A 13,936-nucleotide genomic window follows, 5' to 3' on the forward strand; every position below is an offset into this window, starting at 1 on the left:
AGAATAACCCTTGCCAGTCAATCATATTTCTAGTTTTGATAGGGTTATTAGACTGGTAGATAAAGGAAATGATCTAGCTATAGTTTACCTAGGGTAACTTTAAGAAAGCATTTGAAAATGTTCTTGATGCCACTTTTATGTAAATGTTGGAGACTCATGGACTAAATGATAGATAGAAGAGTTAGGTAGATTCAGAGGTGGTTGTATAGCTGAGTAGTAAGTGACTTGATGCCAGCTTGGAAGGTCGCTAGGGGCGTGCCCCAGCGATCTGTGCTTAGCCCAGGTCTAACTGGTACTTCCAGGAATCAACCAAACAACAAACAGTCATTTGGTGCCAGTCTCTATGTAAGGTTTTGGGAAATATAATGACAATGGAGGAAAAGAACCTGCCCTCAAGGAGCTTATATTCTATCAGCATGACCACTTTTAAACATATTGGCATGTGTAAAATAGATATAAAGTTATAGTCAAGGGCATGAAATTTCCCTTTGGGTTACTACTCTTTTCTAAATGCTATTCCTATAACACACAGAAAAGCCATTGTGGTGGCAACTCTGCTATGCTATACTGTCTCCTTGTCTCCCCTCTTCTTATCATCCTCATCCTTGTCCTCTTCCTCTTGCTTTGTATCTAATTCTGCAGGAAGCTGAAAGATCCAACTGTGGAATGTTAGTGGTGAAAAGCTAGAAAAACTCATACTGAAGGTACTATTATTTCTCTGGACTCTTTTGCAGTAACCGCTGTGGACTTTTTGCTGTACCATTCTCACAAGGCATCCCCTCCCCCACCATAATGTCCCCAAATTACAAACCACCCAGAAGGAGGCTAAGGCATAACTGATAACAGTAGAAGCATAAAGCATGCTGTCATTACATAATAACTCTTACAATCATTAGTCATGATAAGATAATTTTCATCAACATTTCTTCCACGGCTTTTTATTTTTTTATTTTTGGATGGGGGAAAGGGACTATGGTTGAATTAAACGTCTATTTAGCCTGGATTTGTGGGTTATAACCTACATCTTTTTTATAGTAAATGGATTTGTTGATTTTTGGAAATAACAGAGGGAAGGCAGCATTGTGTCCTACTTATTGAAAGCTTTTAATTAATATTTTACATTGGAGAATCTGCTTCAATTCAAGAAGGGTCATTAAATTAGATAGATAATAATAGCCGACCTCCGTACAGGTGTCCTCTCTCTAGCTGGAGAAATATCATGGGCTTTTCTAAACACTTCAGGTTCTCTCGCCTCCAGAGAAGAAACTACTCCTGAAGCAATTTCCCCATTCTCTAGATGAGCACTCAAGTTAAGTGAAAGATTAAGGATAGGGCTAGATTGTTGTGTTTGTCTTTTGTTCTTGAAGAGGACCATGACATCAGGGAGATGATGATATGCCTTGCGGTTGATTTTGACTTGAATAGGGGATGCCTGTGCAAGGTCACCAGCCTCACTTTCTCCTCCAGAGCTATCTGGATCCAGTGACCTTATATTCATCAGGATGACTGGAGATGACCCAGGATGCAATGGGAGACCCTGGCCCTTGTAGGCTAAGGTCTTTTCATCCACTCACTTAACACCCATTCAGCAGATAGGCCTCTTTAAGAAGTCAGTCAAGGGATGGCCCATTTAATTAGAAAAAAGAAAAAAAAATGATCAAGCTGGGAGGGGAAGACTCTCAGGGTTGTTCTTCCAAAAAGAAACAGTTACCATTGGCATGGGGTGGGAATTGAAGTCAGAAATCATGGTCACAACTGTTATGTACTATACTATGTTGTCTGTTATCTGATGCTTTTGTTCATTACAGCATTTATTTGGTGCCTTTATTCCAACTGTCCAAATTAATTAACATGCATAAGTGTCTTCCCTCTTCCATTGCATGCAATAAGCTACGGCCAAGCCATGTGAGGTAAAATAAAAGTTTTATAATGAGGAAGTAACAATACTGCATCCAATTCCTCTTGGTTCTGACTAGAGGGGAACCTAGCCACCCTTCATAGTGTATGTGGATGTGCAGTCAGCCTTTTGGGTTGGAGTGATTGTGGAGAGTCTGTAATTGAAGGAGAGACTTTGGTCCCGGGGGCTCAGCACAAAGTTTTATCAAAGTGTAGAGTCAAGAGTCACAACAGTAAGAGAACAAGAAATATATAGATGGGTGAGAGAGAGGCGCATTCATTAAGCTTAACAGTGAATTTGAATTTTGGCTTGAAGAACACCTGCTATTGTTGAAAAGGCATGTTAATGTAGCAGAAAGAGTGTTGGATTTGGATTCAGATTACTGGGGTTCAAATCACCTACCACAGCTACCACTCCCTTTCCTGACTTGACTGTGACCTTGGGCAAATTAAAATGTTACTCTTTGGACCTAGTCTCCATCTGTAAAATGGGGTAGGGAGTAGATTAAGATCTCTTTGAGCTCCAAATCTATGATCCTGTGTTCACTGACTTGGGATTCAGAGGGTTGGGATTCATTTTCTGCTTCTGATGATTACTGCCTGTGTCAACTTGGGCAAGTAACTTAAGCCCTAGGGCTCAGTTTCCATCCAAAAAGTGAGGGGGGTGGACTAGATGGTCTTAAGGAACTTTCCAGCTCTAGTCCCTGTATGATTCACATTCTGACTTTTCTCTTTACTAATCTGTGTGATTTGAGGTAAGGGACTGCTGCTATGGTAATTAGGATGGGACTTTTTTGTTTTTTACCGTTTTCTCTTTTGGAATGGGAAGGCAATCAAGTACCTTTGATGAGTCTTGCCTTTAAATGTACTGGCGAGCAAAATGAGACTTTTTTGCCATTTTTTGTTTGAGTGCTTCTAAGCAGTGAGGTAATCAAGTGCCTCAGTATATATAAGTATATATAAGAGTATATATAAGATCTGAGGTTGGCATTTTGTTTTGGGGGCATGCTCATTGAAAGAGTGTTGGTGATGAGATTTTGGGTAGCCATTGAAAGCCCCCCCTGCCTCCGGCTTTAAAGAACCCAGATGTTGTTGCTTCTCTGGTAACTATGTATTGTGATTTGGTCAGACAGAAATCTGTCTGTTGATCTCTTTAAATTGTCTCCGCTTGTAATTTCTGTTTATATTTGCTCTGAAGTTCAGGGTGCTGACTTTTTTCCCCTGAAGTAGGTGAATGATATATGTATGTTTGATTAAAGTAAGATTGTTAACCCCTTAAAGGTGCTAAGCAGATCAAAGAACCTTTGTTAGCAGCCCTTCTGTGTGCTCTTGTTATACGTCTTTCACCCCCACAATAGCTGCTAGCAACATTGTTGTTACAAAACTACTTTGACCTCAGTTTTCATACCTGAATAATGAGGAGATTTGAATATATGATTTCAAAGGCCTTTTCAGCTTAAATGCTCAATGTTTCTGTGACTCGATGTCCTGCATTTTTAGATTTTCTTACATGTCTACTCAGAAAGGATTGTGTTTGTGGCTGGAGGGTGGCCTGAGAGACATTTTATCTATGCTGATAATCTAGCCTATACAGAAACAAGTATTGGGCTCATTTAGTCATTCTTACTTATCTTTCTGAAGTAGAGATGGGAAGGGAATTTATTTTTGCTTTCATTTCACAAATAAGAAAATTGAGAATGAAATACCTTATTCATAATGAAGTAGTAACAGAGTTAAGAGTTAAGCTCGCATGTCTTGTTTACTATTCTGGATAAGGTTCAGAACTGCAACCATATTTTCTGGGGGAATCAGGCCTTCTCCTGTTCTGTTTTCATATATTCCAGTCTCATCCATTTATCCCTGTCATACATGATATAAATAGTCTCCTAGGAAAAACTGGGAGCAGTTAAGGAAGCCAATGACAGTAATAATAATTTTCATTTATGCTTTTATTTCATAAAATGCATTACACATACTATATCATTTGATCCTAACAATGATCCCATGAAATAGGGAGATAATTAGAATCATCTCCATTTTATAGATGAGGAAACTGAGTTTCACATAGGTTAAGTGACTTTTCCTCAGTTACATATCGGTAATTATCAGTGCTGAGATGCAAACCTAGGTCTTCTGAATCTATCTAGGGATCTTGCTGTGGTTATGGATCTTGCCACACACTATGAAAGGTGACTAGGTTTCCCCCTAGTCAGAACCAGAAGGAACTGGACACAGTATTGTTCCTTCCTCATAAAAAAAAAAAAGTTTACAGAGGATGCTATCCAGAGAATGAATGCTAGACTGAAATGGCCATACATAAGCCTCTTCCCAGATGTTCAAGCCCTCAAGGTGTTCTACCTCCCTTCTCGCGTAGAAAGTGGGGCTAGTAACCCTCTAGCAATTCAGAGGAAGGGAACATAGAATAGTGAAAAAGGATATTGAACAGGGAAAAAGGAAACTGGCCCTCATCCTGGCTTTCTGATTTACATAATTTATTTGCCTCTGAAGTTCTTCACCCATTAAAGGAAAAAAAAAGCAGACATTTGGCAATAGGGAAATGTTAGCTGCTGCTGCTGTTTCATCTTGGAGAGATATCACTTGTACAAGTGATATCCAAGTGGGGCATTGTATACTGGAAAGAGGCTCTAAAGTCAGGACCTGGATTCAAATCTGGCCTTGGAAATTTACTACCTGTGTGACCCTATGAAGGTCTCAGTTTCCTTATCTTTAAAATATTGGACTAAATGAACACTCTGTCTAGTTCTGGAGCACTAATCCTTTTTTCAGTCTTTTTTTCAGTCATGCCCAACTCTTTGTGAGCCCAGTTGGGGTTTTCTTGGCAAAGACACTGGAGTAGTTTGCTATTTCCTTCCCCAGCTCATTTTACAGATGAAGAAACTAAGGCAAACAGGATTAAGTGACTTACCTAGGGTCACACAGTAAGTATCTGAGGCCAGATTTGAATTCAGGTTTCCCTGACTCCAGGCCCGACACTCTAACCACTGAGCCATCTAGATGCCTCAACAACAATCCTATGAGTCTCTCAAAAAGAAGAATACAGGAATCAAAGACTGTGTATTTATTATACCTGTTATTAACCTTACTGGCAGCAGTGACAATGGTGATGGTGTTACATGTGCAGTACCCTAATTATAATTGACATGGCATGGTAGTTTATGGTTTACAAAGGGCTTTACATATATACATCCCATTTGAATCTTAAATTGTGTAGTAAAAAGAATGGTCAACTTAGAGTCATTGGATCTTAATTTGAATTCTTGCTCTGCTACATACTGTCCATGTTAACTTTCCTTTTGTTTTTGTTTTTTTGGAGGGGGGAAGGCAGGGCAATTGGGGTTAAGTGACTTGCCCAAGATCACACAGCTAGTACGCGTGTCAAGTGTCGGAGGCCGAATTTGAACTCAGGGCCTCCTGTTTCCAGGGCCGGTGCTCTACTCACTGTGCCACCTAGCTGCCCCTATGTTAACTTTTATTTACCTCAATTTCCTTTTCTAGAAAATAAGGACATTGGATTTTATGACCTCTAAGGTCCCTTTCCTATGACCCTATCATGCCTAAGAAATAAGCCCTATGGGTGATGTTCCCATTTTACAACCGATGAAGGGGAAGCTCAGAGTGATTAGATGACTCGTCTGGTCACAGAACTAATATGTGCCCAAGGTGGGATTTCAACCCACCTTTTCCCTTTCCCAAGTCTGTCATTCTTTCTGGGGCAGCTGGGTGGTACAGTAGATAGCATGCCAGGCCTGGAGTCAGGAATATTCATGTACCTTAGTTCAAATCTGGCCTCAGACACTTAGTAGCTGTGTGACCCTGGACAAGTCACTTAACCCTGTTTGCCTCAGTTTCCTCATCTGTAAAACGAGCTGGAGAAAGAAATGACGAACCACTCCAGTGTCTTTGCCAAGAGAACCCCAAATGAGGTTGTGAAGAGTAGAACAGGACTGAAATAACTGAACAAAAATGACATTCTTTCCATAGATTACTCTCTCTCTCAAGGAGAACTCCAGTCTTGGTTACAAAGAGGTCACATAGCATATTTAATTTAAATCATAAGCTTCCAAAATGTGTTATAAAATGAGTCAGGGAAAGCAAATTTGACTTACAAAATGCATTTTCAGGGGGCTAATCTCTGGTTCCAAGTGAGATATACCTGTGTCGTGCTTGTTATCATCAGGAGTGGTCCCATTTTACAGCAGCAAAGTAATGCAGGGAATAGTGGCTATTTTGTGACACTTGCCTTTACTGTGTTTCAGATGTTTTCCAGCACTGCTTGTATTCGAGGAGTAAAAAGAATCTTGGATCAGTGGACCTGGGGGCTGTGGTTATTGCACAGTCATTCCCAGGAGAGCCCAGCCAGGTCCAACTGCAGGGAGTCCAATTTTGGAACATGGGACAAGGCTTTCAGAAACACCTGTGTGCACTAAATGTGATTGGGTCTATGAAAGGTGAGATGGTTAGAACTATGACATTCCACACACTTCCTTTTACTTCTTCACTTCCTTTCTTCTATTTCACCCTTCTTCCCTTTCATCCTATGGGGAAATTAAAAAAAAAAAAACTGCCTTTTTGCCCTGATTCTATAGACTTATATTACACACATGAGACACAGGTGATCTTCAAGGCCAGAAAAAAATAGATGGACTTTTGTATGCTTTGATTTCAGCACTACCCAAAGATATCTCTGCTCTAGATTGTTGTCCTGAATGACCAACCACAGTGCTGGAATTCCTCCTAGTCTTCATGCCCTTGGGTTCATCCACCTCATCTAAGTTTCTTTAAAATGCAAATACATGTTCTTTGGGAGGAGTAACCCAGGGCCTGTCCATTCTTAGCATACCTGTTAGAAATTCTAGAATTTCATGACTGCTTGTGGGCCCCTTTCATCCTGCAAAAATTACTGTGGCCACACCCAAGGTACCCTCTACTAGAGCTGCTTCAGGCTGACAGCTGGAGGCTACTGCTTAGCTTAGAATTTGGGACTCGGGTGTTTGAGTCCCAGCCCTGCCACTTAGCTGTGTGACCTTGGGTAAGTCACTTAACCTCTTTGGACCTCAGTTTCCTCATCTATAAAATGAGGGGCTTAAATTATATAGCCTTTAAGAGTTGTTCCAGCTCCAAAGTTTTGATTCTAAGACCTTGAAATACTGCTTTTCAAAGTCTGTTGAGCTTTGTACACATTCCACTGATTGTTCCACTGCACTAAAATATTTTCCAAATTAAAAAAAAATGTTCATTCAATTTTTGTCACAATGGGGAATGATGATCTGTTTGTTCCTTCCTAGGCCTCAGTGTCCTCACCTGTAAAATGAGGAGGTTGTACTAGAGGATTCTGAGGTCCCTTCAAACTCTCAGTCTACGATTTTATGATCCTTATAATCCATCACAGAAAAATCTCTGCTGGTGTGTTAAAAAACCTGATTTGCATTTCACAAAGTAGCATATCCTCTTACCTCATATTACATAATACTATAAAAAAAAGAACCAAACAGCTATGTCAGTTGTCAAGTCATACCCCTTCCTCTATCATGAAACTTAAGGCGGTCTTGTCATATTCTAGCCAGGTCGAAGTCAGCAGGGCCAATGATAACTTTTATAATGGCTGCATGGTCATGTATCACCTAAAATACTTTCCCATCCACTGGCATGGTTTTCATAGTTTAGTTTTTGCTTTGGGATTAAGTGATGCTTTTTTCCTATTAACATTTTTGATTTCACTTCCCTGGGAATTCATCTTCCTCAGCCAAGTTCTCCTTTCTTAATGTTGTCATTCCCTCTAACTTATCTGTGTCAGTGAGTACATGATTTCTTACACAACATGGCTTCCTTTGGAGGTCTTTAGTAGAGGAAGTAGGTCATAAAACAGCTATATTTCTATTCTAAACATATTCTTCCCATTCCTGTTTCAGGTTCATACATACGGGGCTGTTCAGTGTGGGATTCCTTCAGCAGAGGCCTCAGTCTGTCTAGGACTTCAAATCTCATTGTGGAGAATAATGTATTCTACAACATTTTAGGCCATGGGCTACTAGTGGGTGAGTGAAGGAGAGTTGGTCTTCATCAGCATTCCCGAGTAGAGGGTTTTTTTCCCCTCTTAGTGGCACCTATCATTTAAAAATTCAGATTTTCCATTTGTTCAAGTGCTAGCCTTTGGTACCTGTGGTTGGTAGACATGAATTTAACTCTGCCTCCCTCTTTATTCAGAATTCTGGGCCAGCAAATGATTCTACACATGAATTTTGAGTCCAAGGGAAGAAGTACCAACTTTGGGGTCCATCAGTTTTATATTCAAATTTATAGTTATATTTAAATCCTACCCCTGACATTTACTACCTGTGTGATTCTAGATGAGTCACTTAACCGCTAAGCCTCAATTCTCTCATCTGTGAAATGAAATAATAATTGCAGCCTATGGTTCCAGAAGCCAAGATAGTAGAGTAAGGAGTAAATCACTGTAACTCCCCCATATCCACCTCCAAACAGCCATAAAATAGTGTCTCCAAACAAATCCTAGAACAACAGAACCAGCAAAAAAGATGGGATGAAACAACCTTTCAGCCCAAGAAACTTGGAAGATCAGCAAGAAAGGTCTGTCTCACTCAGGTAAAAGGAGAGTGCAGTCCAGGACAGGAAGTGACCCAGCAAGAGAGCAGCAAGTCCCAGTTCAGCAAACCAGTGGGAGATCCTGAAGCCCAGTGCAGTGGAGCAGGCAAATGCCAACACCAGCACCTCTCCCTCCCCCATGTGCCTCAGCATAGCTAGGGGAACAGGCAGAGTCTATCTCTGAGAACTGCCACATGCTTCAGCATAGCCCTGGGCAAACAGGCAACCTCCAGGGCCCAATGTAGCCCCAGGTGAAATGCAGAAACACCCCACTAGCCTCAGCATATGACAGATTCGAATACTAGGAGCCAAGCTCAGCACCAGGTAAGCTGTCAGACCCCTACAACCTCCAGCACTGTCAGCCACTTCCACCCAACTCCCTCAGCAAAGCAACAAACATGAAGGTCCCCCATGGGCCTCAGGGCAACATTAGTGCAGCACCAAGTAAACAGCCAGGGAATGCAGCCCCTGGCACAAGAAGCCTGAGACAGTGACTCTTACACACCTGGAACAGAGCTTAAATTTAAATGAAAGGGAAAAGGCCAAAAAAGTGAGCAAAAAAAACCAAAACACCCAACAACAACAACAAAAATAATCTGACCAAAGAAGATTGTTATGGTGACAGAGAAGATCAAGCCACAAGCTCAGAAGAGGACAACTGTGTCAAAACACCTATGGTCAAAACCCTAAAGAAAAATGGGAAGTGGTCTCAAGACCAGAAAGAACTTATAAAAGAGCTCAAAAAGGAGCTTAAAAATAATGTAAGAGAGGTAGAAGAAAAATTGGGAAAAGAAATGAGAGTCATGCAAGAAAATTATGAAAAAAGAGTTAGCAGCTTGGAAAAAGAAAACAATAGCCTGAAAAGGTAAAAAGGTAAAGAACAAAACAAAACAAAACATAAGGGATATGCTCAGTGGAGCTGAACTGTTTACATCCCTACATGGGAAGATGATATTTGTAATTTTTAAGAATTGTAAAGCTAGAAGGAATATTCATTGAAAGAGGATATGGGTATCAGGTGAATTTGAGGAAATGGCATAAAAAGTAATTATGCAATGAGAAATAGTACCGCATGTGCAGAAGGAAGGGAGAGGTAGACTGGGGAAAATTATTTCACATGAAGAGGCACAAAAAACCTATTACAGTGGAGGGAAAGATAGTAGGGTGGGTGATGGGTATCACTTGAACCTAACTCTCATCAGTATTGACTCAAAGAGGGAATAATATACACAATCAGTTGAATATAGAAATCCATCTTACCTGAAGGGAAAGTAGGAGGGGAGGAGATTAAGTAAAGGAGGTAGACTGAGAGAAGAGAGGGCAGATTGGGAGAGGTGAGAGGGAGGAGGGAGAGGGTGAAAATAGAGGACACACAGTAAGAAAAACAGGGTGGAAGGAAATACCCAATTTGTAATCATAGCTGTGAATGTGAATGGGATGAATTCTCCCATACAATGTAAGCTGATAGCAGAGCAGATCAAAAATCAGAATCCTACAATATGTTGTTTACAAGAAACACACCAGAAGCAGAGTAAAGGTATGGGGCTGGAGCAGAATCTCTTTATGCTTCAGCTGCAGTAAGAAAAGAAACAGGGGAAGCAATCTTGATTTCAGACAAAGCAAAAGCAAAAAATAGACCTAATTAAAAGACATAAAAAAGGAAGCATCTTGCTAAAAGGTACCATAGACAATGAAGCAATATTAATACTAAACATATATCCACTAAGTGGCATAGCATCTAAATTTTTAAAGGAGAAGCTAAGTGAGTTACAGGTTCATGACCAAATAGGAGATAGATAGCATTACTAAATGCAAAATCAATCACTTTGATTGTATTAAATTAAAAAGCTTTTGCACAAACAAAACCAACAAAACCAAGATTAGAAGGAAAGCAGAAAGTTGGGAAACAATCGTTATACTATGTGTCTCTGATAAAGGCCTCATTTTTCAAATATATAGAGGACAGAGTCAAATTTATAAGAATACAGGCCATTCCTGATTTAATAAATGCTCAAAGGATATGAACAGGCAGTTTTAAGATGAAATCAAATACAAAGAAGCGCTTTAAATCACTTTTGATTAGAGAAATGCAAATTAAAACAACTCTGAGGTACCAACTTATGCATTTCAGATTGGCTAATATGACAAAAAAGGAAAATGATAAATGTTGGAGAGGATGTGGGAAAATTGGGACACTAATGCATTGTTGGTTGAGTAGTGAACTGATCCAACCATTCTGGAGAGCAATTTGGAACTATGCCGAAAGGGTAACCAAACTGTGCATACCTTTTGATCCAGTAATACCACTACTAGGTCTGTATCCCAAAGAGATCATAAAAGAGGGAAAAGGATCTATGTATGCAAAAATATTTATGGCAGCCTTTTTAATGCTGTCAAAATTTTGGAAACTGAGGGGATGCCCATCAATTAGGGAATGGCTGAACAAGCTGTGGTAAGTAAATGTAATGGAAAACTATTGTGCAATAAGAAATGATGAATAATCAAATTTCAGAAAAACCTGGAAAGAGTTGTATGAACTGATGCAAAGTAAAAGGATCAGAACCAGTAAAATAGTGTACACGGTATCAGCAACATTGTGTGATGATCATCTATGAAGGACTCAACTCTTCTCAGCAACGTAATGATCCAAGAGAAGTACTCAAGTACAAGAGAAGGACTCATGAAGGAAAATGCTATGCACATCCTGATAAAGAACTGATGGACTCTGAATGCAGATCAAAGCATATTTTTTTTCATTTTATTCTTTTTTTGTGTTTTTTTCCTTTTGATCTGTTTCTTGTTTCACAACTGTGACTAATATAGAAATATGTTTTTACATGATAGCACATGTATAATCTACATCAAATTGCCTACCATTTTAGGAAGGGGAAGGGAAGTGGAGGGAAGGAGAAAAATTTGGAACTCAAAATCTTGTAAAACTGAATGCTAAAAAGGGCTATAAAAACGTGCATACCCTTTGACCCAGCAATACCACTTCTAGGGCTGTATCCCAAAGAGATCATAAAAATAGGAAAAGGACCCATATGCACAAAAATATTTATAGCAGCTCTTTTTGTGGTGGCCAAGAATTGGAAATTGAGGGATGCCTATCAGTTGAGAAATGGCTAAACAAGTTATGGTATATGAGTGTAATGGAATACTATTGTGCTATAAGAAATGATGGACAGACAGACTTCAGAAAATTCTGGAAATACTTATATGAACTGATACTGAGTGAAATGAGCAGAAATAAGAGAACACTGTACACAACAGCAGCTACATTGTGCAATGATTAGCTTTGATATACTTAGCTCTTCTCAACAATGCAAGGATCTAAGACAACTCCAAAAGCCTCATGATTTTTCCATCATGCTATCCACATCCAGAGAAAGAACTATGGAGTCTGAATGCAGATCAAAGCATACTATTTGTGCTCTCTCTTTTTTTTTCTTTTGTTTTTCCTTCCTCCTGGTTTCTCCCATTCATTCCAATTCTTCTTTACAACAGGACTAGTGTGAAAACTCTTTTTAATAAGAATGTATATGTAGAGCCTTTATCAGATTGCATGCTGTCTTGGGGAGAAGGGAGAGCAGGGAGGTGGAGAAAATTTAAAACTTTTAAATTAAAATTTTTAAAAAAATCAAAAGCTTATGGAAGTAAATGCTGAAAAACTAAAATTAAATAAATTAATTTAAAGAAAAAAGAATACTATTGACAGATTTGATTTTCAATAAATTTGTTATTTCTCCTCTTAACCAAAGTCATTGATAAAATTATTAAATGATATAATAGTGATACTTCCCCCCAAAAAATGAATGCTAAAAATTGTTTTGACATGCAATTTGGAAAAAAAATATGATTCTATTAAAATAAATCTATTAAATAAAAAACATAAAAAAGATTAATAATGGCACCTACTTCCATAAGTTGTTTTGAGGATAAAATAAGATAGTACATATAAAACACTTGGCATATTTCAATGCATTATATAAATTCTAGCTATTTTATTTTAGTCTAGATATATGATTTCATCTGAATTCCCAGTAGAGCAATTCTTGCTCATGCGATATTGCAACTAACCTGCAATTTCAAACCTTAGAATATTGTCTGGGGTCCTGAAAGATTAAACGACTTATTCATGACCAGAGAACTAGTACATGTCAGAAGTGAGACTTGAATCCAGGTCTTCCTAAAAATAAGGTTACCTCTCTGTTCAGTGTCCCAAACTGCTTGTCAGTAGTTATCTTTATTTAAAGGTCAAATGAATATTTCTTTGCATGACTTCACAAAAATGTACCAAGTTTTACCTAGGCTGCCAAAAAGAAACATTGGGAGTTCTTGGATTCTTCCTTCAAGCCTTCTATTGACTTCCCAAGAAATCAAATCTATGTTGTAACTCAAATGGCATCACATTTTGAACTGAAATACCATAATAATATTCATCCTATACCCACTGTATAGAGCAATGATGAGGAACAATGGAGCAACAAATGACAAAAGCCCAGGGTCCCCTTAGAGCCGGCCAATAAAAAGGAGAGGTCTAAAATGAAAGGGCATCAGAGCAGAACAGGTGAGCCATACACTTTTGCTGGATGAATGGTACGAAGAGATCTTGTTCTAGTTCTGTTATGTTGTATTTAAGTCGATTTAAAAATGTTAGCTCCCTTTAAGAATTGGCTGTCTGGATCAAAAGCCAGACTATAAAACTTGAAGGTCTGCTAAGCGAAGTGTTTAATGGGGAAATTTTAGCATTAAATGCAAATTAAAATTGACATAAGCTTGGGAATCAAAGGGAAAAGAGAAGGTTGAGAGAGACATCAAATGGAAGAAAAATCTGCCTGGGAAATGAGAAACTAGAAATAATTACAAATGTAGGAATATATGTATAGAAGGTTAGCTCAAGAAGTATCGAAGAATCTCAAGAATAAAACTCTGAAGACATAAATGATTTTGTTGAGAAAGAAGAGGAAGAAGGTATCTAAAGAAATTTTAAAAAGCTTACATTCACTAAGAAAGATTTTTTTTGAGGCAATTAGGCAATTTGAGGCAAATTAAGTATCTGAGGCTGAATTTGAGCTCAGGTCCTCCTGATTCCAGGGCTGGTGCTTGATCCACTGCACCACCTAGTTGCCCCCTTAGTAAAATTTTAAAGATGGGCAGAGAAGATGGGAGTAAAGGCTAGTCACTGAAGATGAATACTAAAGATAGGAATGGTCTTATAGGAATGCTAGTTATTAGTATTATTATTAAAACTATGAAGACTCAAGTTCAGAATGAGCTGAACAAAGACAATATTGAGGAAAATGGGACCAGGTCAACAATATTTATGGGTATCTAAAAATGTGATTGATGAATTGTTGTTGGAGTTATTTAAAAAAAATAAAGACCATAAAGAATAGGAAAAGTCCTGAAGGAA

The 13,936-nt window shown here is 38.8% G+C and overlaps 1 protein-coding gene across 1 annotated transcript in view; it reads left to right on the forward strand.

Annotated features, from left to right (window-relative positions):
* The window catches only part of PKHD1 (PKHD1 ciliary IPT domain containing fibrocystin/polyductin), a 638,127-nt gene that overhangs the window by 269,245 nt on the left and 354,946 nt on the right, over positions 1–13,936 (forward strand). The window contains exons 40-41 of the mRNA XM_036768333.1: positions 6,174–6,365; positions 7,827–7,952. Of these exons, the coding sequence (XP_036624228.1) occupies positions 6,174–6,365; positions 7,827–7,952 (318 nt within the window). The remainder of the gene's footprint in view (positions 1–6,173; positions 6,366–7,826; positions 7,953–13,936) is intronic.

The sequence above is a fragment of the Trichosurus vulpecula genome, chromosome 7 (genome assembly GCF_011100635.1).
Source record: "Trichosurus vulpecula isolate mTriVul1 chromosome 7, mTriVul1.pri, whole genome shotgun sequence".
NCBI classification, from domain to species: Eukaryota; Metazoa; Chordata; class Mammalia; order Diprotodontia; family Phalangeridae; genus Trichosurus; species Trichosurus vulpecula.